The sequence below is a fragment of the Nannobrachium achirus genome, assembly GCF_963921795.1.
Source record: "Nannobrachium achirus genome assembly, chromosome: 8".
Lineage (NCBI taxonomy): Eukaryota > Metazoa > Chordata > Actinopteri > Myctophiformes > Myctophidae > Nannobrachium > Nannobrachium achirus.
In genome coordinates, this window is record NC_137817.1 from 37,460,819 (window position 1) to 37,484,261 (window position 23,443).

General features: G+C 40.5%; 3 protein-coding genes across 3 annotated transcripts; all 3 read left to right on the forward strand.

Moving 5' to 3' along the window:
- The first annotated feature begins 1,657 nt into the window (after nt 1-1,657).
- Nucleotides 1,658-7,797, forward strand: LOC308289333 (tyrosine kinase receptor Cad96Ca). The gene is made up of 8 exons (XM_080731018.1): nt 1,658-1,729; nt 2,960-3,058; nt 3,556-3,716; nt 4,434-4,571; nt 6,041-6,152; nt 6,488-6,587; nt 6,779-6,878; nt 7,671-7,797. The coding sequence occupies exons 1-8, from the start codon at nt 1,672-1,674 to the stop codon at nt 7,689-7,691; spliced, it is 789 nt and encodes a 262-aa protein (XP_080587144.1). The 5' UTR covers nt 1,658-1,671; the 3' UTR covers nt 7,692-7,797.
- A 974-nt stretch (nt 7,798-8,771) lies between these two features.
- Nucleotides 8,772-11,118, forward strand: tmem97 (transmembrane protein 97). Its single transcript, XM_080731310.1, has 3 exons — nt 8,772-8,908; nt 9,053-9,197; nt 10,637-11,118. The coding sequence occupies exons 1-3, from the start codon at nt 8,795-8,797 to the stop codon at nt 10,900-10,902; spliced, it is 525 nt and encodes a 174-aa protein (XP_080587436.1). The 5' UTR covers nt 8,772-8,794; the 3' UTR covers nt 10,903-11,118.
- Nucleotides 10,921-19,273, forward strand: kcnj13 (potassium inwardly rectifying channel subfamily J member 13). The gene is made up of 5 exons (XM_080731309.1): nt 10,921-10,988; nt 13,024-13,547; nt 14,072-14,234; nt 16,230-16,793; nt 18,049-19,273. Exons 4-5 carry the CDS (start codon nt 16,277-16,279, stop codon nt 18,624-18,626), a joined length of 1,095 nt encoding a protein of 364 aa, XP_080587435.1. The 5' UTR covers nt 10,921-10,988; nt 13,024-13,547; nt 14,072-14,234; nt 16,230-16,276; the 3' UTR covers nt 18,627-19,273.
- The last annotated feature ends 4,170 nt before the right edge of the window (nt 19,274-23,443 follow it).

Genomic DNA, 23,443 nt, shown 5'->3' on the forward strand with positions numbered 1-23,443 from the left:
TAATTCAAAAATATAAACTTTCATATATTCTAGAATCTAGATACATTGCGCATGCAGTGAAATATTCAAAACCATTTTTGTTTTCATTTAGATTTTTTAGAGCTTACAGTGAATATCAAAAATCCATATCTCAAAATATTACACGAGACAAAGTCAAAACAAGGATTTATAATACAGAAATGTCAACCTTCTGAAGTCAGAGTTACGTAGGGTCCAATGTGAAGTTTCCGCAGTCAGTGATGATTTGGGGTGTTATGGCATCTACATGTTTTTTTACACAATATAATTATTATTATTATTATTATTTCTTTGATGAATCTGTACTGACCCAACACCATGGATTATGAATGATTCATTCATTAATTTCTCACAACAGCCAAGTTGTTTATAAGCTAATTAAAAACTCAAGAAAGTGATTAAGTATAATATAGGATCAATTCAAAACAATCAAAGTGATAGAGGGTTTTTGATTTTCATGGCACTCAAGACAAACAAGCAACATATTGTTTTTTACTAAAAACAATGTGTAATTCAGGCAAACTAAACTTTTTGTAAACTATTTCAAGGCACACCAAAACTTAAGAAAATGCATTTTACACACAGACATTACTCAATGCATTATATATTTAAAATTGAACATTTAACTTAAAAGCCTTATTTCATGACTCATGCAATTAAAATTTATAGTTTAGGCATTTTGCAGACGCTGTTATTCAGAGCAAAAAAGTGCAAGATCTGAGTAAGTGACTTTAATCCTAATTAACCAACAGCAGGGTCAGTGGGGAAGTTTCAAGAAAACAAGTACTATAAAGTAGCTAGGTTAGCAGGAAGGTAGCATCTGTCTAAATATCTAAAGCGTACATATATCACAACGTCAATAGGAGACTTTCCAGCCTTGTGACTGGGTACATCTGTACATACAGTACATCTGGATTAAATGACTGCCGTTATCTAAACAGGCAACAACTAATTAATACAAATAAATAAGGATTGGTAGGGAAAGGGGATGCTTTGGAGTCTGAAGAGGTGAGCTTTTGTACACCACTGCTGGTGGTTCTCAACCTTGTCAGGCTGTGACCCCCAAAATAATCATATTTTAACTGGGGAGTGGGGACCCTCCACCCTGACGAGCACTTGGAATCGTAGGAGTTGGCATTACATTTCGTTTGACTCCATTTCTATTCCATTGTGAAAATAACAGATCTACATGCTACATGCTGAGCATGTAGATCTGTTATTTTCACAATTTCTGCCTCTAATATTTCACAATTTGACCAATGTTTGACCAGAGGTGCTAAAAGGTCTTTGGAGTCCTTAAATTGCCACTTTAGAAATGTGCAGATACCCTGTATACACTTATACTGTATGTTGGTCTGTTTACTGTTGAGTGAGAAAACAGTGTTAACATTTAGCCAAACATCTAGGGAACCCCCAAAATAATTTGGGGACCCCCCTGGGGGGCCCGACCCAAAGGTTGAGAACCATTGCTGTAGATCATAGGTATCACACGGTACATTCCGCAGCAGTTTGTTTCATTGTAAGCAGCACAGTCACTAACCATGTGTATTTCTCATGACGTCTGTCCCCAAGGGGCCTCGGTTCACCAAGGCAGACCTGAGCCTGGTGCAGCTGATCAAAGCAGGCAAGGAGGGAGCATTCTACAAGGCCAGGATGACCAGGGGGACGTGTAAAGGCCATGACATGTTCACCTGCAAGATCACCAAGGAGGGTGAACATATGGCTTTACAAACACGAGCATCACAGTTCATATCAAATCAGCAACATCGCATGATATACATAACAGTACAGTTTGGAATTGACACCATTTCATGGTGTTTTCAGAAGCGGTGGTGTAAAGTCATTAAGTACATTTACTTAAGTACTGTATTTGTGTACAATTTTGAGGTATTACTATTTACACTTTACTTAAGTATTTCCAATTTCCAATACTTTTACTTCTACTCCACCACATCGGATCCAAATATTGTACTTTTACTCCACTACATTTATTTGAAAACTTTAGCTACTAGTTACTTTTTAGATTCATTATTACTGCATTACAAACCACTTCAACCGTATATTTCGGCCATTTGAAAATAGCCGATCTACAAGCTCACTATGCGTCGCGAGCTTGTAGATCTGTACTAACTTAACCCTCTAAGGCCCACTGTTGTAATATTACAACGTTTGTATTTTATCCAAAAAAAGGGTTAAATCATTTTATTTTAGCTCCCCCTACCACCTAAACATCACCATTGGATTCTATTGTTTAGTATTACAATGCCATTGCCCACAATATTTGCATATAAATACCCCCCACAGGGGCTGACATTCACACCCGCCACACCCGCTGACATTCCAGAGTTTTGACGAACAACATCTTACTTTTTCATGGAAGCTATTCCTCACAAAAACATAAGTAAAATGCCTGTACTATTTTTTTTGGTGATCATTAGAATGTCTAGAACATGTACATATGTTATTATTGTGAAAAATATCCCCCATATGTAAATTAGAGCATGATTTATGATTTATGATTTATGGCTATAAAACCTTACAAAAACATTTTTTTGAAAAAAACATTACATTTTCCTGTGATTAGGACTCCTACAACACCATCTGATTTTTTTCAATTTTTTATTTCAAGTATTTCTATATTTGGGCCTTAGAGGGTTAAGTACATTTTGATGCCAATACTTTCGTACTTTTACTCAAGTACATTTTACATGTAAGGGTGCCCACACACCAAAATACCTAGAGTGGAATCCGCCAATGCATTTCAATGAGAATTGAGCTCCATTCTCATTGAAATGCATTGGCGGATTCCACTCTAGGTATTTTGGTGTGTGGGCACCCTAACGGAGTATTTATTTATTGCAGTATTGATACTTTTACTTAAGTAAAATATATGAGTACTTTTTCCACCGGTGCTTTCTGATGCTGATGTGTCTGTGAGCAGGTGTGAGCCTGAAGCGTGTGGACACAGAGGTGGCCATCATGAGGAAACTGGCGCACCATAAGAACGTTCTGCAGCTGCTGGACTGGAACACCAGCGAGGGTCAGTGCACATCATGATAGCATCATACTGTATGACTGGCTGTTTATTCACCTAATGCTGTCATTTCAGAGTGTGATCTTTACGTAAACCATATAGCCATAGTTGTATGTCAAATAGCAACGATAGCCTATCTACAAACTACACTGTGTTGTGAGGAAATGGTAAAGCAATAGCAAAGAATTTGAATTTGAATCATTTTAATTCACAAGTTAATATAAAATAAAATAAAATTAGCATATATTCAAGATAAGATCTACTGTAACTGTCTGCTATTTAACATCAATAATTCAGTTATTCATTCTGGTCCTCAATACCAAACTCAAACTTCCTCTAAAGCCTGATTTTAACTTTTAAAAATTGCTATTTTAAAAAAGCTGCCTACAAGCTCACAACACATCGCAAATGGTGTGCGTTGTGAGCTTGTAGGTCAGCTACGCTTGGCGCACGACACCGAGGTACAACAAAGCCTGTGTTTTGCTGTCATCTGGCTTCCTCAGAGCCCTACGTGCTCATCATGGAGCTGGTGAGCTACGGCACCCTGCGGAGCTTCCTGCAGATGAACAAGGAGAGTCTCAGCTTGAACCCAGAGCTCCAGAGCATGCTGACCATCTCTTCCTACCACATTGCCCTGGCCATGGAGCATCTGCGCTCCAAAATGGTACCCAGTTTCCTGCTCACCTCTTGGAAATGGATGAAACCACTTCCAATGGGTTACGTACCGCAGAAAATACCCAGACTATTGATTGTTATTCAATGCGGGAACAACGGAAAGATGCAGACTAAAATCTGTGGCACTGCCCAGTCCAGGGGTAGGCAACCTTAGGCACTGGTGCCAGCATAGGCACAGGGGACGGTGATCACTGGAACACTGGAAGTCAAATATTGCTTTAAACATGGTCAATTACGCAAATTGGGTGAATAAAGTCACCCAATTTGCAGCAAATTACATCCAGCACATAATTCTACATTCATTAAAACTCTGAACTCTGATTGGGGAGGGAGTCGGGGAGATAGGTGGGTTATTGCTTGTGGGTTATTGCTTAGTTTAATGATCGTTATAACAAGCTCCTGACAATTAATATATGTCCGAATTTTGACCTTCTGACTATCTAGAAATAAAAACATGGCACTTCATTTCAAAAAGATTGCTGACCCCTGGCCCAGTCTAAAGGCCTGCTTTCAGAGGGTTCCCTGCAGTTGAATAGGAAAAGAGAAAGGCACGAATGGAAAAATTAGATTGTTTTAAAAAAAATGTAAAAAATGTAAAATAGAGAGGTTACAGAACATTGTGTAGAAAGTGCAAATATACTGTATACTGCAAAGATAGTGTATAACAGCGTGATGCCATTGTGTGTGTGTGTGGACTGTGTTCCAGGTGGTTCACTGTGACCTGGCTCTGAGGAACATCCTGGTCAGCAGGTTCCCCTGGGAGGTGAAGCTGGCTGAGTTTGGCCTGGCCAGAGACCAGGGCTGCATGAGGAGTCGCTGTAGCAGTCGCTGGAAAGTCCCACGGGTCAGTTTTTACTCTCATTGATCTTCAACTGGGGCTGGAAAGTTGGGAACATTCTAATGCCGTGGTTTAGATCAGTAGTTCTCAACCTTTTCAGGCCGCAACCCCCAAAATAATCTTATTTTAACTTGGGACCCCCCCCCCCCCCCCCCACTCTGACAAGCACTAAGAGTTGAGGCATTACATTTTGTGTAACACGGTTCTATTGTGAAAATAGCCAATACATGTGCATGTAGAGCGGCTGTTTTCACAATTTCTGCATCTAATATTTGACAATTTGGCCAATGTTTAATTTGTCATTTGTGTAAAAAATGTAAAACTCAATACACATAATTAGATTTGCGTTGTTAAATAATGTGTGTGAGATGTTGTTCTGGGGCTCAGCAGTTAGGGTTAGGGTTAGAGTCCATGGTCATGTCTGGCAGGCTTACAGCCTACATACTTGTCTACAACAGTGGTTACCAAACGTTTTAGCTCGAGACCCAAAAGAGAAATTAGACGTTTGCCCGGGACCCAAACTAGTGAAAATAGCAGATCTATAAGCTCACAATGCGTTGCTTCGTTCGTGTGTAGACATTTAAACATTTGTTTTCACATTTATGGAATCTCTTAGATTTGTATTTTATTTATAAATGAAATTACTTCAAAAACCTTTTTCTTTTCCCTTTTTTTTTTATGAAAAGCTTTTTGGGGAATGTTTTTGTGTGTGTGTGTGTGTGTGTGTGTGTGTGTGTGTGTGTGTGTGTGTGTGTGTGTGTGTGTGTGTGTGTGTGTGTGTGTTTGTGTTTTGAAATAATAATAATTAAAAAAATAGAAAAATAAATTAAAGGACCCATAAAAATATATCCGCGAACCCAGTGTTTGGGAACTGGTGTACTGCTGTATGTACATACATCCAGGATTTGAACCAGGGTCTTCTGCATGGAAATACCCTTTGGACCTCAGGCAGGGCTACTCCTTTATCTTCGCCACCTTTGGTCACTTGGCAGCAGCAAATAATGTGACACCCAGGATGAACCCTGGTATCCTCCATGGGACACCATCTACCGCTCATACAAATAGGAATCCCCCTTGGCCAGGGGAGGTTATGAGCTTTTTTGATTGAATACTATATATTAGTAATAAATGTAAATAGCATGTGGTAAAGTAAGACATTAAAGTTAAAAGGATAACACAAAAAAAGTCCTGGGGACTTGTTTCCATTGTGGTCCTATATGGCAGAGCTACTGTAATATTCTCCCCCCTTTGACCTTATAGAAATATTCTGATCTCAGTATTTCACCAAATTTTCTTTTTAATATATCCATGAAAAGATATATTTCAGTATATTTTGAAATATATTAAGTCTATTTTCTTTATTGGTGTTAAGTGCCCTCAACACACTGAACCCTTTCATTTAAATAACAAAAAAACTGGTTCTATTTTTTGGTCAATATAACATCTAATTCTCCATGGTATATGTATCTGTGCAGCAGCGCGTGCCCTTGCGTTGGTACCCACCCGAGTACTTCAGAAACAACCAATACAGCTTCAAGGGAGATGTGTGGTCGTTTGGCATTTTACTGTGGGAGATGCAGACATTTGGTGAGTTTTGTGGTATATAGTATGCACATGCACCTACCATATACCTATATATAAACATATAGGCCTACATGTGCTATAACGATTCTGTGTCCAGTATATTAAATAGGACAGAGAAGCTTATAGCACATGTTTTACCATTTGTTATGCCCACGGCTGCTCAGAATGTTACATTATTGATTTTCTTTTTTTTATATATATATTTAAGAGCGACTGGGCATAAGACATTATTTACATATGTACAAATATTTAAAACACAATTTGACTTTATCTAAATGTTGGTTGAAAGTCTTCTGGTATAAAACTTGAATGATGAATGCTAAATAACTTGTTGTCAGGTACCACACCATACCCAAGTCTTGAAACCTTAGAGGCTGTGGTCTACCACATTTGTGCTGGTTATAAGAACTCAGAGCCTGAAGGCTGCAGGCCAGAAATGTAAGTAACACTTCTTAGAAGGAGATATACATTATGAGTATGACTGCTGTGGGTTTGAGGTACATACGTATCTAATAGTTTGTTAGTAATGTAGGTCTCTCAACTCTATGTCTTGGTTGCTCCTTTATTTCATGCTTTTCTTGCATTGGTTTATTTTCCTTCCTGATGCATTGCCATTTTGACTGTTGCAGACTGCAGCTGTTGCGAGACTGTTGGGTGGAGCCGTACACCTCTAGGCCGTCCTTTACAGACATAGTGCGAATCCTGGAGGACATTATTGAAAACGATGCGGTAAGCACCTGCCTGCCTCTCCAACGGCCATGTACTGCTTTTTCATGCAGTAAGACCATACCAGTGTTTTTGCATGTTTATCACATTGACAAGTTTACAAGTCACCTTACGTTACTGACAACAATTATCCAAAACATACTCGTTTTTCTTGTTAGATTGTGGAATATTTGCCAGATTTCCATATTTATTTAAATTAAATTATATATCGACTGACTAATATGCACAATGCCATAAACAGGGCATGGACATTTGGCTTTTGTTTTTTGTAACTCACTCTTTTCTCAGGTAATATTTTCAGCTAGACTTGACTCATTGTCCAGTGGTTCTCAAAGTGGTGTTTGGCGACCCCCAGGGGCCCTTGAAGGTTTTGCACGTTATAGGGCGCAGCCCAGCCTTTAGGGGACATGACGCCTGAATACATGTATTTAATATTGGGTTGTACAATGTAAACAATTTAAAATGCACCTTCAAGGTGTATATCTTTCCAGCACTTCAACGTGTCTGTTAAATATAGCCTGTAAATCAGACAATAGTCTGGCCATGCCAGGCTGCATTAAATACTTTCCCATTCAAAAGCCAAAGTTCTCTTTTTAATATCCAAGAGTGTTGTGCTGTGTATTGTGTGAGGATTTCAGCAATGACAAAAGAATGTAATCATATATGAATAAATAAAGCAGTTGGCCACATTTACCCATTTGCTTTCGAACACACTGTACTAACTGATTTCCAGCAGGAATTATAACTATTGCTATTGTTTGATGGAATAAATCCTTGCACTGTGTTCTTCTACAGGATTATGTGGATGTTGAATGACAGTTCAGTGATTTTGACAACAGCAGAGACCATGAAAATCATGAAACTAGACGTCTCCGTGCATTTAAAACTGCATGAAGAATCACTCAACATATAGCCACTCAGTGGCCATTTCGCTGCAACAATATCACTTTGAAGGGTTAAACCATTATTTCATTGAAATAGAAATGGGTCCAAACAAAGTTTTTTCTCGACATTCTCGATATTCCAGACTATTGTTATAATAGATTAAGCTGGACCAATATACAACATAGTTTCTGTTAGGAATGTTGCCTTGAGTTTTATATAATTTAATCTGTTCAGATATTGTATGTTACGTTTGTACTGAATTGAGAGATTAAACAAAAGGTTATGCAAACAGAACATTCTGTGTTTAATTAAATTAAATTAATGTTTTACCTTGAATGACTGTATTAAACTGTTACTATTCCCTTGAGTACTGTGTTATTTGCCCAGTAACACCCAATTCAACAACATAAATGGGGGGACATGGGGATTCGATGGTGAACACATCCTTTTCCTACACTTTTTTTTCCTAACCAAATGGTGTCAATGGAAAACGAAAAACATTTTGTGCTTGAATATTCTGATGAGAATCCATCTTTTCCTAGACATGCATTCCCATTTGAGATAGGCTACTGATTGATTACAATGACAGAATAAAACATTTTCCTGGAAAATATTGTTCAAAGATCTAACTTTTAGTAGCATATAAGTTCTTAGAAAAAAAATGTCTCTGTGTCAATGACATTTTTGTATCATTTTTTTTTTCATAATTTCACAATTTCTAATGAGTGACTGTCTGACCATAACACCAGTCTATGCTCAGTGGTTGCTATAACAACTCAAGCTGGCCCTCCGGACTATGGGATCCAGACAGTACTCGTTTCCTACATATGGAACGCCCTGTTGAGACCATCCAATGAAATGGCCAATGTGATCCAACCATCCACTGAGATGGCCAATGGGACGCAAGCATTCAAGGGGATGGCCAATGGGATCCAAGCACCGCCAACAGGCGGTTCTACGACACAACGAGCGGTGAAGAGCAGCCACTAGAAACCAATCGGCTCCCTTACTTCTGTTGTGACAGTTCACCAACCATGGCTATCCGGATTCTAGAAATAATATTTTTCTTTTATTTTGCTTCCCACATTCCCATTACGTTATTTATTGATTTTCAAGCCTTGTTGCCAGCACATATATACCCTCAGTTGGTAAGTGTTGAATCCATTAAAAACAACAATGAACTTGTGCAGTTACATAAGTTAGCCTATGTTTCTGAACAGTTTAATCTCACACTAAATATTGTGATAGCACTAGCAGGTCTATTCACACGATGCACATGTTCTTTGTAATAGCTCAGAGACCTTCTGAAGTGGTATGCCGAGGAATTCAAAGATCCAATGATGTTGGATCCACCTGCCTGGTTCAAGTCATTCATTTTCTGTGAGGCATTGGTTCAGACCCCTTTCTTTCCCGTCGCTGCATATGCTTTCCTAAAAGGTCAGTTGGCACAATGCATTAATTCATTAATTATTGATGATTATTCATTGATTATTAATAGTATGCATGTATTAATCATCTATGCTGTTCGCTGTAGCTACAGGTAGCCTACAAAATCCATGAATTTTTGTAGTATGCCTCAGCTCTGACCTCTTGTGGATTTTTAATAACCAGACACCTGCTGTTGGTCTCATAAACCTTTCCATGTCAAGGACCCCCAAACTGATATGTATTATTAATTTTAATCAATGTTGTCCACGGACCCCAATCTGAAAAGATGTTGTGCCAGGGACCCCCAGAAGAAAACAATCTAAAGTATGACGAAATGTTCACCTTATTTTAAGATTTGCAGTGATTTTGATGTTATATTAACTAATTTTTCTGGGGACCCACTGGAAGTCCTTCAAGGAGCCCTGGTGGTCCCCAGACCCCACTTTGAGAACCACTACCCTATGGCATAGCCTATACAGGCCTAATTGTTATTCATTGGCCCCCCTTTATATTGCATCCAAACTCAATAACTGTTAGTGTAACCACCTAAACACACTTAATACGGCTCACCCAGTGTGGAATCCCCCTGACCCAGGTGTCTATTAGGTTTGTGGGCTTTTGGCAGGGAAACCCTGCAAGCCTATACCTATATAACATTAACCCCCTTCTGACCCCACTGGAAACCGGACCCCGGATGAGCATCGAATGTTACCACCTGGATTCGAACCCTGGTCTAGCAGGTGTCATCTATAGTCCACTGTACATAGTGAACAGAAACTGTCAAGAGTTTAAAGCGACAATCCCTAAATGTTATTTTGTCCTGTGTACTGACTGTAATTACAACCCAGGTCTCTTTCCTTGGCCAACAGAGATATTGGGTTTATGAGCTGTCTACCAGTAGGTGTCCTACCCCAGTGGTTCTCAAGAGTTGAGGCATTACATTTTGTATAACACGGTTAAATATCAGATCTACATGCTCACAACGCCTTACGTTGCGAGGCGTTGTGAGCATGTAGATCGCCTATTTTCACAATTTCTGCCTCTAATATTTGACAATTCGGCCAATGTTTAATTTGTCATTTTAGAGGTATTACAAATTCCTTAAACTGTGACTTTAGAAATGTTTAGATACCATCTATACACTTAAACCTTATGCTGGTTTAATCATCTGGGGACCCCCCAAAATATTTTGGGGACCGCCCTGGGGGTCCTGACCCACAGGTTGCGAACCACTGTCCTAGCCGACACCAGGGTCTACATTTCTCAACGGAAGAGTAGGGAGACAACCCCCAAGTAGTTATATACTACTTAGGCATTATATTGTATTAACCATACTCTACCATTCAGAGAAGATGCAGGACGTAGAGAGAACAAGCAGGATAACAGTACAGTACAAATGTTTTTCCTTTCACCTGACACATGGTTGTATTTCTTATAATAATCTCCAGGTGGCTGTAAATGGATCAGGACTCCTGCCATTGTCTATTCCACACATGTGGCCACCACTCTGGTCCCTATTCTAGCCCACATCCTCTGCTATCAGTTCCCCACCGCCAGTCCCTACCAGGGCCCTCAGACCATGAAGGAGCGCTGGACACTGGTGTCCTTTTACGCCCCGTATCTGCTGGTCCCTCTGATGATACTGTTTACCATGTTGTTTGCCCCCACATACAACACCAGAGGTGGCACCGTTAAAGCCAAGAAGACCCAGTAAGACTTTACACATGGAGGAGCTGTAATGAGTTTACTGTGTGAGCCATGACGATTATAACGACCAAGTCAAAGTGCTAATGTTTTTAGGTTTGTGAATGTAAAATGTGTACACACAGGGTTTATAACTTGAATTGCCTTTTTGGAAATTCTATCATATACTGTTTAATGTGTTTATACAACGTAAAGAATAAAACAAAAGTTACTCTCATAGAGTATATACAAACACTTATGACTCTAAACTTTGCATACTTTTCTATACTTTTATAATTTAAATTATAAAGCAAGGAGTGATCCCTCTGTTGATCCTCACGGATGAATATAAATCTTTGTGTGTGTGTGTGTGTGTGTGTGTGTGTGTGTGTGTGTGTGTGTGTGTGTGTGTGTGTGTGTGTGTGTGTGTGTGTGTGTGTGTGTGTGTGTGTGTGTGTGTGTGTGTGTGTGTTGAATGGGCTTATTCTGACAGAACAAAAACGTAGGTAAAATAAAAGACCAGTGTGCACAGATAATAGAAGATAATCTGTCAAAACTCCACAAGGTGGCAGTATGATGTTGCATTAAAGTCAGACCACAGTGTGAAATAAAACAATGAAGATGAATGATAGGCCTTAATAATGTTTCAAATAATCATTCAGCCATACTTATACAGCAGTAAGTCTTTTTTATGGCATAACATAAAAAGTAAATCCTATATTAAAATTGGCTAATGGGACAAATCCCCGACAGATTCATACATATTGGTCAGATTGGCAGTGCAACGTCTGTGTGAAGGTCCGAACCTCTAGTAAATAAAAATGTGGAACATTTGCACTTTTAACATTGCACATCAGAATTAGAATAAGTTGTATTGCCTCTATTTGCTGACATTGCGCCATTGCAACATTTCTGTAACATTTTGGCAGACATTCAGGTTTTCTGAATCAGAGTGGAGCAGGGGGGCAATTGCTTTGACCGGCTTCATGAATGCAGGTGTGGTGCTCTCTTTCCGTTGTGTAAAAAACACAGACAAGGGGAGGATATTCACTCCCAGGTAAAGATGCCAGGAGCAGATTGTAAACCTTGAGAGCAACCTGTAACTCTATGAAGTACACAGTACACAGTACACAGTAACCAAAGTTAAAACACCAGCACTTTAAAATATTATAAGGATCTGATGGAGAGAGGAAAATGCAGTGAAACAGAAAAAGGTTGGTGTGTGCGTGCGTGCGTGTCTGTGAGAGAGAGGGGGAGAGCTATGGAAAATGAAGAGGTGAGGTTCAATGTGCAGCGCAGCAGTAGGTGTATGTGTATGGCTGACCTGTGTGTTGCTTCTCTTCAGACTAATGAGAGGAAATGAAGCAGAGAGTTTAGCTCCACTGAAATGAACAAATCAACCAACAGCCTCAATGTATGGACAGTATACACTCTGATGTTACTGTATGAACTGGACTTTATACTGGATAATATCTATCCGTCCATCCCTCCAATCATTCTTATCCAGCTGAATGCTGTTAACTGTAAACAATATAGGCTAGGCCTATGTTAAAAAAATAAACTCATCTCTCTGACTAGTCTATATTTATGGAGCATAATATAGGCAGCAATTTATGGGTGTTTTCCATGCATTCTAATTGTTGGGTCTTGTGTGATCTTCGTTGTTTAGAACCATTGGAACAGTTTTATTTACTTAATAGTATTTACTAAATTGATTCATTGTAGTATATTTTTGCAATAGGAATCCCGAGGGTGTTGTGGAGTGGACAACTTTCTCTTTGGGTTTATTATTTAATTAAGTATTTATATATGACATATTCTTATTCCAGTAAAACTATTTCTCCTGAAAACCACAAATATGGTAAGAAACATAAGCTGATTCAAGTGCATGTCATGCAGTTCTATAGGCCAAGTTGGTAGAGTTAACTAAAACTGAACTAAAGAACTAAACTAGGTGTGCTAAAACTTTTAGTTCACTCCGATCAAAATAAAAACTATGCCTTTGAAAATAAATATACAGAAAAGCAAGCATGAGGAGGCATTTCTGGATATTGAAACTGAGATGGCAATAGCCTACGTAATTATTCTGAAACTGAAATACTTAAACTAATTAACTAATTTAACTATCTGGCTCAGTATTATTTCTCCACAGTTTTGCTTTGGAAACACATTGTAAAAAAACATGCATGTGAGTCGGCATGTAAAAAGAACCCCAGGGTTGACCAACTTCAGTCACATGGCTACTACTATGGCTTTGCTATCAACAAAGAAGCACTCTGTGGTGTCAGGTTAAGTATGGAAGAAGAAAGAAAATATCTTCACAGAAAAGGGTCACTCCGACTCCAAAGCACGAAATCACTCATCAATCGGGTAATGTGTCACATGTCATGATGTCGCATATCAATGATTTTAAAAACGGTACAATGATTACAGCACAGCATGTCAATGAATGTACCTATTGGTTAAGCAGAAAATGATGTGCAATCACGTATTTCGCATTCACCCATTCACACACAGACAACAAGGCTCCAACCTGCTCATTGGGGGCAGTTAGGGGTTCAGTGTCTTCCTCAGGGACAATTGGACACGCAGCCAGGAGAAGCAGGGGATTGAACTGGGAACCTTCCGATTCCAAGGCCGCTCTACCCCCTGAGCCAGTGTTTTCCTTGCTGAAAAGTAAGTATTTATAGAATTCTTACTGCATGTGATGTTTTTGAGGTTTTAATGAATGATGTAATTCATTTAAAAATATACAGTATATGTAAGGACAACGTGGTGCTCTTCATTGTCATTGTATAGGAGAGGGATGGGGTTAAATGAAAATCAAAAACATTGCAGTCACACATATATAAACAAACAAACACACATACATACGCAAAGCTACTTTCATGTGCACGTGCACAGACACCCGCACACACGCATCCCCTCCCCATTTTCTCCTGTCAGCCGCAGGATGCCAACCAACAAGTGAGTCTTTCAATGAACTGTGACAAGGTGTTGTTCTTTTCCTCCTCCCCCTTTCTCCTCTTCTGCTTCCGGGAACTCTAATGGGCTCCATGCAGAGTAATGTGACCACTCCAATCATCCTTGGCCCAGAGCTGTAAGCAGCAGATGGGAGTAGCGAGGCAGAGCACTCACAGTCCTGGCTCCCTTAGCGAAGAGCTCCTGGGGTGACACTCTCTCTACTCTTTCTTCTTCAGGAGTCCTCTAGGGATTTACCCCCCATCCTATCGTCCCTTAAGGAATTGTGGTGGCAGTTCTCCACCGCCTCTGGTCCCCTGCCCCCTTTGCCCGCCCGTGGACCAGCCATCAGGGTGAAAAGGTCAACCAACGGAGAGGGCATTCTTCGCCCAGCCACTGTGGGTGAGTACTAACGATTGGCAAGGGCAGATGCTGGGCAAAGCTGAGGGAAATATATGCATGTGTAGGGCAAGAACACATATGGCAACGATAGAGGCTCTGCTTCACCGTGATAGGAAGAGGGCCCTCAGTCATAAGAGTTGTTTCCAGCGGAATCTACAATTCCGCGGAAAGTTTAATCTGATCCAGGATTCAGGACTTTAAATCTTTCCCACAGTGCAGACATGGGTGAATAGTCCTTATATATTCTGTAAACTCCATAAACGGGTATAAAGTAAATGTTTGTTGAATGTAGAAGGTGACAAAGTCACAAACATACTGTACATCCAAGGGCCATTGAAATTAAAGGACATCCAAACAAAGAAATCCTCAGATTCCTCACCAGAGAAAATGATAGATTAGATTACTAATAGTATTAGATTGCTTTTTGTTATATAGCTTTATTTATCCTCTCTTCCTGTGTAAAACCAGAGGTTTCATGGTTAAAAGAAGGACATTGCGACAGCAGAAGGATCGCATGTTGCATAAGCGCTCAGACATGCACATCCATGATCCTTGTGATCTAAAGAATATATAATCAATAACTTGTTAACATGTTAGGAAATGTACAGCAGGATAGCAGTGGGGAAATAGTTAACTAATCATCGCTGTGTCCCAATGATCACCACAAGACATGTCAAAACGTTAACTCAAAGATGTGACACACACACACACACACACACACACACACACACACACACACACACACACACACACACACACACACACACACACACACAATACACACACATTTTGTTTGAATTGATTGTTGAACTGCTTTCCCATTATCTATCTGATATGTTTGCGGTAGATTTACAGCTACTGTATTCAGAACGATGTAATCAACCCCAGCTCAGCACATGACCCTCATGAGACCACCTTACTGATCACCACCAACCTTAAATGACTCAGACTGGTGGGATCACCAGCCCAAAGACAAAGACCCTTCTTTGTGAGCTAACTTGGTAGACAGCATCTCTGCAGTACTTCTTACCTCCAGCAATACTCAGAGAGCAGGATCTGGTAGTTGACACTTCAATTTTACACAGGCCATTTTGTCTGATCTTGGCAGGTCATTAAGTTATTTGAGTTGAAAGACTCATTGTATCAATGGACAAAGAATTCTTTGAAGCTGTCGCACGCAGGACCAAACCAAACCCAAAGGGTCCCACGACCTTTGGAGAAGACTCGACTGTCTTCTTGTGATTGGCCTGCAGTTATGAGGCCTCTGGGACAAGAAATGATCACTTATCGATGCACAATATGATATTACTCCTGCTTCATAATGTATTGTTTTTAAAGCTATTACATTTTTTATTCGCTTTGGACAACTGTAACAAATAGTTCACAAACACCAGTAACAAAGAAAATAAGAAGAAAAAGATGAAGAAGAAAACACAACATCATTAGCTGCGTAGTGTATAGTTTCATCTGCTCTGTGATAGTGTTATGCCCTCACACACCATTTTACACTCTTAAGTTGAAAATCTTACTTTGTCCATTTTAATTGTATTTGAGTTGCATTATATACTGTACATAAAAACATGTATTTTAAATATATACTATTACTAGCAAACAGGACAAGTTTAAAGACATACAGTATAGTGCAGCAAATCTGCAACTCCCCACTGGTGAAAGACACATTCCTACTCTGCATGTCGCTGTGTTACACAGACAGATTCCCCACTGCGCCCGCCTCTAATCTCCTGGCAACAATATTGACTTAGAACTGGAAACTGTGGAGGGGACAAGACTCTAGCTGTCTGCCTGTTGAAGGCTGTCAGGAGGATTTTCACATACATCTGGCAGTCAGAATGACTGTTGACCTATGAACATGAAACCCGTTCTGATATATGGAGCTCAAACTTGGAATCCGAATTTGATTTGCTGTGCCTCAATCAAACAAGCCGTAAAATCTCATACTGTATAATAACATATGGTTTCTCAATTGTTTTCTAGATCGTTGTCACCTTGATCTGCTCCCGTGGAGATCTGTGCGTCTCACCATGTCGACCAAAACCAACAACCATAATCTGGGAGGCAAAGCATCCAAATCGCCTCTCCTGTCCTTGCCAACCCGCCAGCGCCTGGTAACCAAGGATGGGCACTGCACCCTGCGCGCGCCGACTCCCCCTGCAGGCCAGTGGCCCTGGTCCTCAGCCAGAGCATGGCTGCTTGCGTTGCATGACCTCTGGGGTGCCGTGGTGGGTCTGCGCTGGCGGTGGGTTCTGCTGGCATTCTGTGCCTCCTTCCTGGCCCACTGGCTTCTCTTTGCCTGCCTGTGGTACCTGCTCGCGCACCTCAACGGGGACCTGGCCGTGTTGGATCACGACGCGCCGCCCGAGGGACACGTGGTGTGTGTCAAACACATCACCAGCTTCACGGCTGCCTTCTCCTTCTCCCTGGAGACTCAGCTGACCATCGGCTATGGCACCATGTTTCCCAGTGGGGACTGCCCGAGCGCCATAGCTCTACTGGCTGTACAGATGCTGCTGGGACTCATGCTGGAAGCTTTCATCACAGGTACATCACTCATTAACACTCCATCATGTCGTTAAGCGTTTGTTTTAATGGTATCATCTCCATTGACTCTTGTCTTATAATTACAATACTGTGACAACCTTTTTTAAAAAGATCACCACTTTCCATGTATTGTCTGAAGCAGTGGTAACAGGGACCCTCAGGGTTCCTTGAGGGGGTCCAAATGGACCCTTACATGTCTGAAACTCTGAGAGCGTACAGATGGAACCAAACTGACCTGTACGAGTCCATTTGGTTCCAATTGTGCTCTCAGAGTTATTGAAGGTCTTTGACATTAGAGTTGGCTGATATCGCTGAAATTGAAAATGATAATTATGGATATTAATTATGAATATGAATCATGACTAATATTATGCCTGTTTGCTTGTGAAACATATAAACATTATCAAATATGTTATTTCAAGTTATGAAGAATTTGTGTTTTTGAATGTTGAGAACTGAGTTATGCTTTCCAAATCATTGCTGAAACTTTATGCAATCTGCTTAAACTTTATGTCATGCATTTTTATGTTTATGTGCCGCAAGAAAGGAGATTCAGATGTGTCCAATGATACCTAAGTACTGTAGCTATATTTGTTATTATATGTTTGTTACACACTGGTTGTCAGCAACTTAACCAGTATGCTGACATAAAATGTAATCATAGATTGATATATGATTTGGACTCTCCTTATTTGCTTCACTATCTCCAGGGAATCCACGAATTACATTTATGCTACGAGAGTCTGCCCATAACTCCTGTCCTTTAGACCAGGGGTCTTCAACAGGGGGTCATGAGGCATTGAGAGCTTGTAGATCGGCTATTTTCGGCAAATAGGTTTGGTCTAGAGGTAAAAAAGAGCAGACCAAGTACATAGTGAAAGGTCACGTTTACAAAATATCAACAATTTAATGGTTAAATGTCTGAAAACACATTAACATGAATCCAAAATAGACTGATGACAGTGCTGTCAAACAAGTCTATTAATCTATTTATGAAATCGATGAAAATCTCCATCACACATTCATACAATATGTATAGGGGGTCCCTGCTTCATCTCTCTCTCTCAACTAAGGGGTCCTTGGCCTGAAAACATTGAAGACGCCTGCTTTAGACAAAGACAGTGAGATGGGAAAAAACACCCCAAGTATCCAATAGGCCTACATGAAAACCAAACATAGATGTTTGGCATGAAACATGTTTCCTAACAAATGAGCCTCTGAAAACTGAAACAGGTCATCTTCCATTCATTCCCAGGTGCATTTGTGGCCAAGATCGCCCGTCCTCAGAAGCGTGCGGGAGCCATCCAGTTCAGCCCCCAGGCAGTTGTGGGCCAGCAGCAGGGAATGACCTGCCTCATGTTCCGCGCCACCAACGTGCTCCACCGCCCCCTGGTGGACGTCAGAGTGAGCGCCGTGCTGTACGAGGAGCAGGAGGGCCAGGTCCTGCACCAGACCTCCCTGGACTTCCACCTGGACCACCTGGGGCCCCGGCCCTGCCCCTTCTTCATGTTCCCGCTCACCTTCTACCACGCGCTGGACCGCCGCAGCCCCCTCTACCCGGCGCTGTGCGAGGGCAGCTCCTCCCACCACTTTGAGCTGGTCGTGTTCCTGTCCGCCTCGCAGGAAGGCACGGGCGACTCCTGCCAGAAGAGGACCTCCTACCTCCGCCAAGAGATCCAGTTCGACCGGCTCTTTGTCCCCGCCATGGGGCTGGACGTCCGGGGAAGGTACACGGTGAACGCAGAGCAGTTTGACACCATCCACTCTAAAGAACCCCTGGACAAGGACTGCGTGGTGCAGATCAACGGCGATGGAAGCGACAGGATGGAGTAAAGTGTGCATGCGTGTGTGTGTGTGTGTGACTGTGTGTGTGTGTGTGTGTGTGTTGGGAGGGGGGGTTGGCGAATATAGAGAAAGGTAAACTGTAGATAGGTAGGTAGATCAAGCAATAAGGACTGGGAACCATAACCTGGGCAAGATGAAGATTGGAAATGATATATGGAAGTGGGAAGTATTATGTCAAGAATTGAGAGTGTATGCAAAGGGCAAGCATCGGTAAGGAAAGGGACAGAATGCAGTGACTCTACAACCATCCATTTTAAAAGGGCATTTATGTTCCAGATCAAAGATTTCTTCCAATACACGAATGGACGTACACGATGGTGTTTCTCAACGTTTTTTTGGGCCAGTGCCCCTTATCCAATATCCATCCCCACACCCAATTAAAATGTAAGCTTTATTTTATTTGTATTCTGTTGCTTATATAATTTAGATGTCCTGGATTTCAAATCAATCGATTTCACATTAAACTGGATTGATAGTATGTAATTAAGTATGTAAGTATGTCAGAGGGGCTTATTGTTGGTATCAGCCAAGAATGCAGGAGTCTATTCCCGTTATAATTCGCTAGACTCCTGGGAGATGGATTGCTGTGGTGGCGCAACACGCCAACACACCATCAGCGACCAGTACTTACCGCACGACATACACTGAGATTATGGTGCCCAGGATCGAACCCATCCTTGTATGGGCCGTTCTGTCTGTGACGTTAGTTTTCTCCATACATGGAGTTCCGTGCTCATACAGATATACTGTGCTCATACGGACACTCATACATGCACACAAAGCCAGGCGTAGGAGCAGTTGGCACCGCTCAAAAACCTGTTATGAGACATGATGTTACCAATAGATGTTACAAGTTACAAGTTGTATATGGATGTCAGGCCCTGTCACATCAGGCCCCTCTCATAGCACTGAATGAAACAGGTAGAACATGTTACCAGCCCTGTCACAGGATCTGAAAGCCCTGTGACAGGGCTATCACACAGTGCTGTGAGAGTGGCCTGATGTGACAGGATCTGACATCCCTGTGACAAGGCTGTGACATGATACTGATTCATGAGACTGACCATGATAACTGGACTATGATACTGACATCATGATAACTGGACCATGATGCTGACAATTCAATTCAATTCAAAGGAGCTTTATTGGCATGAGAAAACATACGTTTACATTGCCAAAGCAAGTATCACAAATACAATAAAAACAGTTGATGCAGACATGATACTGACCATGATACTGGCATCATTAGTCAAAAACGTGCAACTACACAATTCATAAACCACGCCTCATTCGAAGCACCCCCCTTTAAAAAGTATTGCTTCCTTCCAGCGCCCCCCAAACGCCTCTATGTATGCCACAGTACCGCCACCGCTGAGAAACACTATAGTAGACTACTAGATAGAGTACTAGTTTAGACTATGGACGGTGAATCTGAGACTTCAGCTACAAAAGGATCATGTGGGAAGACATTTCAATGTTAATATTAAGCTGCTATGGATATTCAGTTGTGGCAACCTTTTTTTCAACACCATCTCCAAATACAGTAGGATGGTTCCTCACTAATGCTCAGTTTAAATACACTTTATCTAATCTAGGCATCTAATATATATAGGAATATTAGAATCTCAACTGCTGATGTCATTGGTAGGCAAAACTACAATGTCCACACAGTACACCTAAGACACAGGCCGAGTAGACGTGTATGATGAGCATTAGTGACGAGGCACAATTAGGCCTTTAAGATAAGGTTGAAAATGGGTGATTTGTTCCTCTACGTTCCCCTAGCTTAAATGACATACCTGTTAGAGCGCAGGAGGAAAACAATCAAGATGTGCCTAAATGGTGATCAATAGATTTATTGATTGTTGTTGTTTGATTTGTTGATTATTGCATTAATTTTGAAAAATCACCTCTAAAATCAGTATGAAAACCCAAGATTAATTTTCTACGACATTTCTATACTTATCTCCATAGGAAGAAAAACCTTAACATTGTAGTACCTGAGTATTTATATTATATTTGTTCTCTTTGATCTCCACAGAGAGAAATCACTTGTCATATACATCTCAAAGGAAAATGAATGTTAAAGCAACATAAGATTGCATAAAATTGTGGGATGAGACCTAACTGTATGTCTGTATCATACATGCTTCAGTGCCTTGTACAGTGTACATTACATAAAATAAATATTTTCTAAACAAGCTGATCAACGAGGGTAACAGTAATGTTTTGTAGCACTAGTCTGGGATACAAGAGCGTTGTAAATGTCTTGACTTTTACAATGCTGCCTCCATGTGTTCATGGGAGCAACTGCATACAAGTGGACACTGCAGGTTTCAGTGTTTAATTAAAAGGAAGGGAAAAAAATGCATATTTATCCTTTTGACTATGAGTCACTTTTACTTAAATTTACTGCTGATAGTTTTCCATTGCGCAGAATAGTTTTATTTGTATTGTTTTTATTTGTAATGCATTTTTCCTATTGAATTCAATACGAAAATCAGACTCATTTTCTGAACTTTCATCATTGAGCAAGGATTTGTGTTCAGTCAGTGTCAGCTTCACTCCTCGTGAACTAACAATTGGTATTCATCCAGGCTAAGATTGTTTCATTATCTGTCCTGATAATGGAGCAGACTAGATGTAGTTAAAATAATAAAGCAGTGCAGGGCAGCTTGGAAACCAGATTGTACTGTATCAACACATTTCATTACAGAAGGTTACCAAGGAAGGGAGCTTTGGGCAATGTGACCAATGTGTCCAATTCTGTGACCACAGCTATGTAGTAAAAAAAGAAAAGAAGAATAGGAAAGAAAAGTGTCTTTTTGTTTAGTTTGTTGGCACTTGTACAGGAAAATGGTTGCACCAAAATTACATGTAACACCCAGGAAAGATGGGCAGTTGTACCTACCCTATTTTATGGGTTTTTGGGTCACGGTTAAATGTCATGAAAAGGTTATTAAATGTTAAACAGAAAACAGTACAATTTGTGTGTCTGAATGCCCTAAACTCACCTGGTATTATCTTGTAAATCAGGGTGGGTGTTGTTGTGCATAGCATTGCTTATTTTATAATATCGAATCGGTTATGTAACCTTGTATAGCATGTTGGGGGGAAAAGGCCGGAGAAAAAAAAGGAATGAGATGAAAAACAGTTCTCCAGTTACAGCATTTTCAAACCAAGGACGTGATTATGTGGTCAGCTCCCTGCCTGGCTGAACCACTGGGACACCCTGTTGTATGAAAGATTAATGCTCCTGTTTTAGTTATGAGATATGATTTATGAATTCCATGGTGACCCAGAGGCTGCTATTTTCAGCTGGCTGCGAATGTTTTAAAACCTGGCCTGACCCCCTGTGCACGTACCCTTAACTACCTGAATAAACTGGGCATAGATTTGCTCTGTAGCCTTCTAGTAGTGTATCCACAGTCCACCTGGCATCCCAGTTCAAACTAGACCCTGCAGACAAAAGGGGAATTAATTTAACACCCTGGTAGGATTGATGGTAACCGGAAAACTCGCCCTAAAACAAACTCGACCCAAACTCGTTTTCCCAACAGGTCTGTGGCCTTAAGCTAGATGCAGAATAGACTAAAGTCAAATATTTGCTTCTGGGGGTCCCTGGAACAAAATATTTTGTGATGGGGGTCCGTGGCCAAATACATATCATTCTGGGGGTCCTTCACATGACAAAGTTTGAGAAACACTGATGGCAACATAAGTTTTTTCAGAAAATTGTTATCATTTAGAAGACATTTGTAGAATGTGCCCATCAGTGGTTAAGGACCCCCAAAATGTGTTTTTGGCCGTGGACCCCCATCTCAAAATATTTTGTTCCACGGATGGACCCCTATCGCAAACTTTTTTGTTCCAGGGACCCCCAGAAGAACAGATTTGATTTTAGTCTAATCTGCATCTAGCTTAAGGCCACAGACCCGTTGGGAAACTAGTTTGGGTCGAGTTTGTTTTAGGGCGGGTTTTCTGGTATTCGGATTGATCAGTGGTTCTCAACCTTTTCAGGCCGTGACCGCCAAACATAATCACATTTGAACTGGGGACCCCCCACCCTGACAATCACTTAGTTGGAATTGTAGGAGTTGAGGCATTACATTTTGTTTGACTTTTTTATAGTATAGTGCATTGATTAGTTTTGAGTGACGCAGTATTGGTCTTATTTATTATGATTATTATTCATTTTAGAGTTATTGGAAGATTATTAAAGTCCTTAAATTGTAACTTTAGAAATGTGCAGATACGCTGTATATGTACAGTATGTGTTTACTGTTGAGTGAGAAAACAATGTTGCACATTAAGCAAATCTTCTTGGGACCCCCACCCACCCAAATCATTTAGGGACAACTAGAAAGAATAGTGTTATTTAAAGACCACTGTCTCAACTGTTAAACAAGGGGAATTACACCACTCTCCCCCTACGACTAAATAGTGCAAAGAAAACAATCTTTGATACTACTGGTCAATTGTGCTTGACCAGTACTACCACTTAATAAAGGGACTGCAATAAAGGGACAAAAGACCAATTTAAAATAAATGTGATTAATATTTTATTTATGGAAAAAATACATTACATTAATTTTATTTCATTTTAACAACATTAGAAACTAGTTTTTTCATGGTCCTAACATTGTTCATGAATATGAATTCAAGCTGAAAAGAAAGGAAGTTGCTCCACAAACCCATTTGTAAAATTTACATTGGCCATTCCAGTACAATAACTGAGATTGCAACTAGAAAATAAACATACATACCAGTGTTCTAAAGCCAAATTCCATTAAAGTGATATTTCA

Excerpts from the sequence above, each read along its gene's own strand:
- tmem97 (XM_080731310.1), top strand. The coding sequence starts at position 8,795 with ATGGCTATCCGGATTCTAGAAATAATATTTTTCTTTTATTTTGCTTCC. Across the intron at positions 8,909-9,052 it reads CACATATATACCCTCAGTTG|CTCAGAGACCTTCTGAAGTG; the intron begins GTAAGTGTTGAA and ends TCTTTGTAATAG. Across the intron at positions 9,198-10,636 it reads TGCATATGCTTTCCTAAAAG|GTGGCTGTAAATGGATCAGG; the intron begins GTCAGTTGGCAC and ends AATAATCTCCAG.
- LOC308289333 (XM_080731018.1), top strand. The coding sequence starts at position 1,672 with ATGACCAGGGGGACGTGTAAAGGCCATGACATGTTCACCTGCAAGATC. Across the intron at positions 1,730-2,959 it reads CTGCAAGATCACCAAGGAGG|GTGTGAGCCTGAAGCGTGTG; the intron begins GTGAACATATGG and ends GTCTGTGAGCAG. Across the intron at positions 3,717-4,433 it reads AGCATCTGCGCTCCAAAATG|GTGGTTCACTGTGACCTGGC; the intron begins GTACCCAGTTTC and ends ACTGTGTTCCAG.
- kcnj13 (XM_080731309.1), top strand. The coding sequence starts at position 16,277 with ATGTCGACCAAAACCAACAACCATAATCTGGGAGGCAAAGCATCCAAA. Across the intron at positions 16,794-18,048 it reads GCTGGAAGCTTTCATCACAG|GTGCATTTGTGGCCAAGATC; the intron begins GTACATCACTCA and ends ATTCATTCCCAG.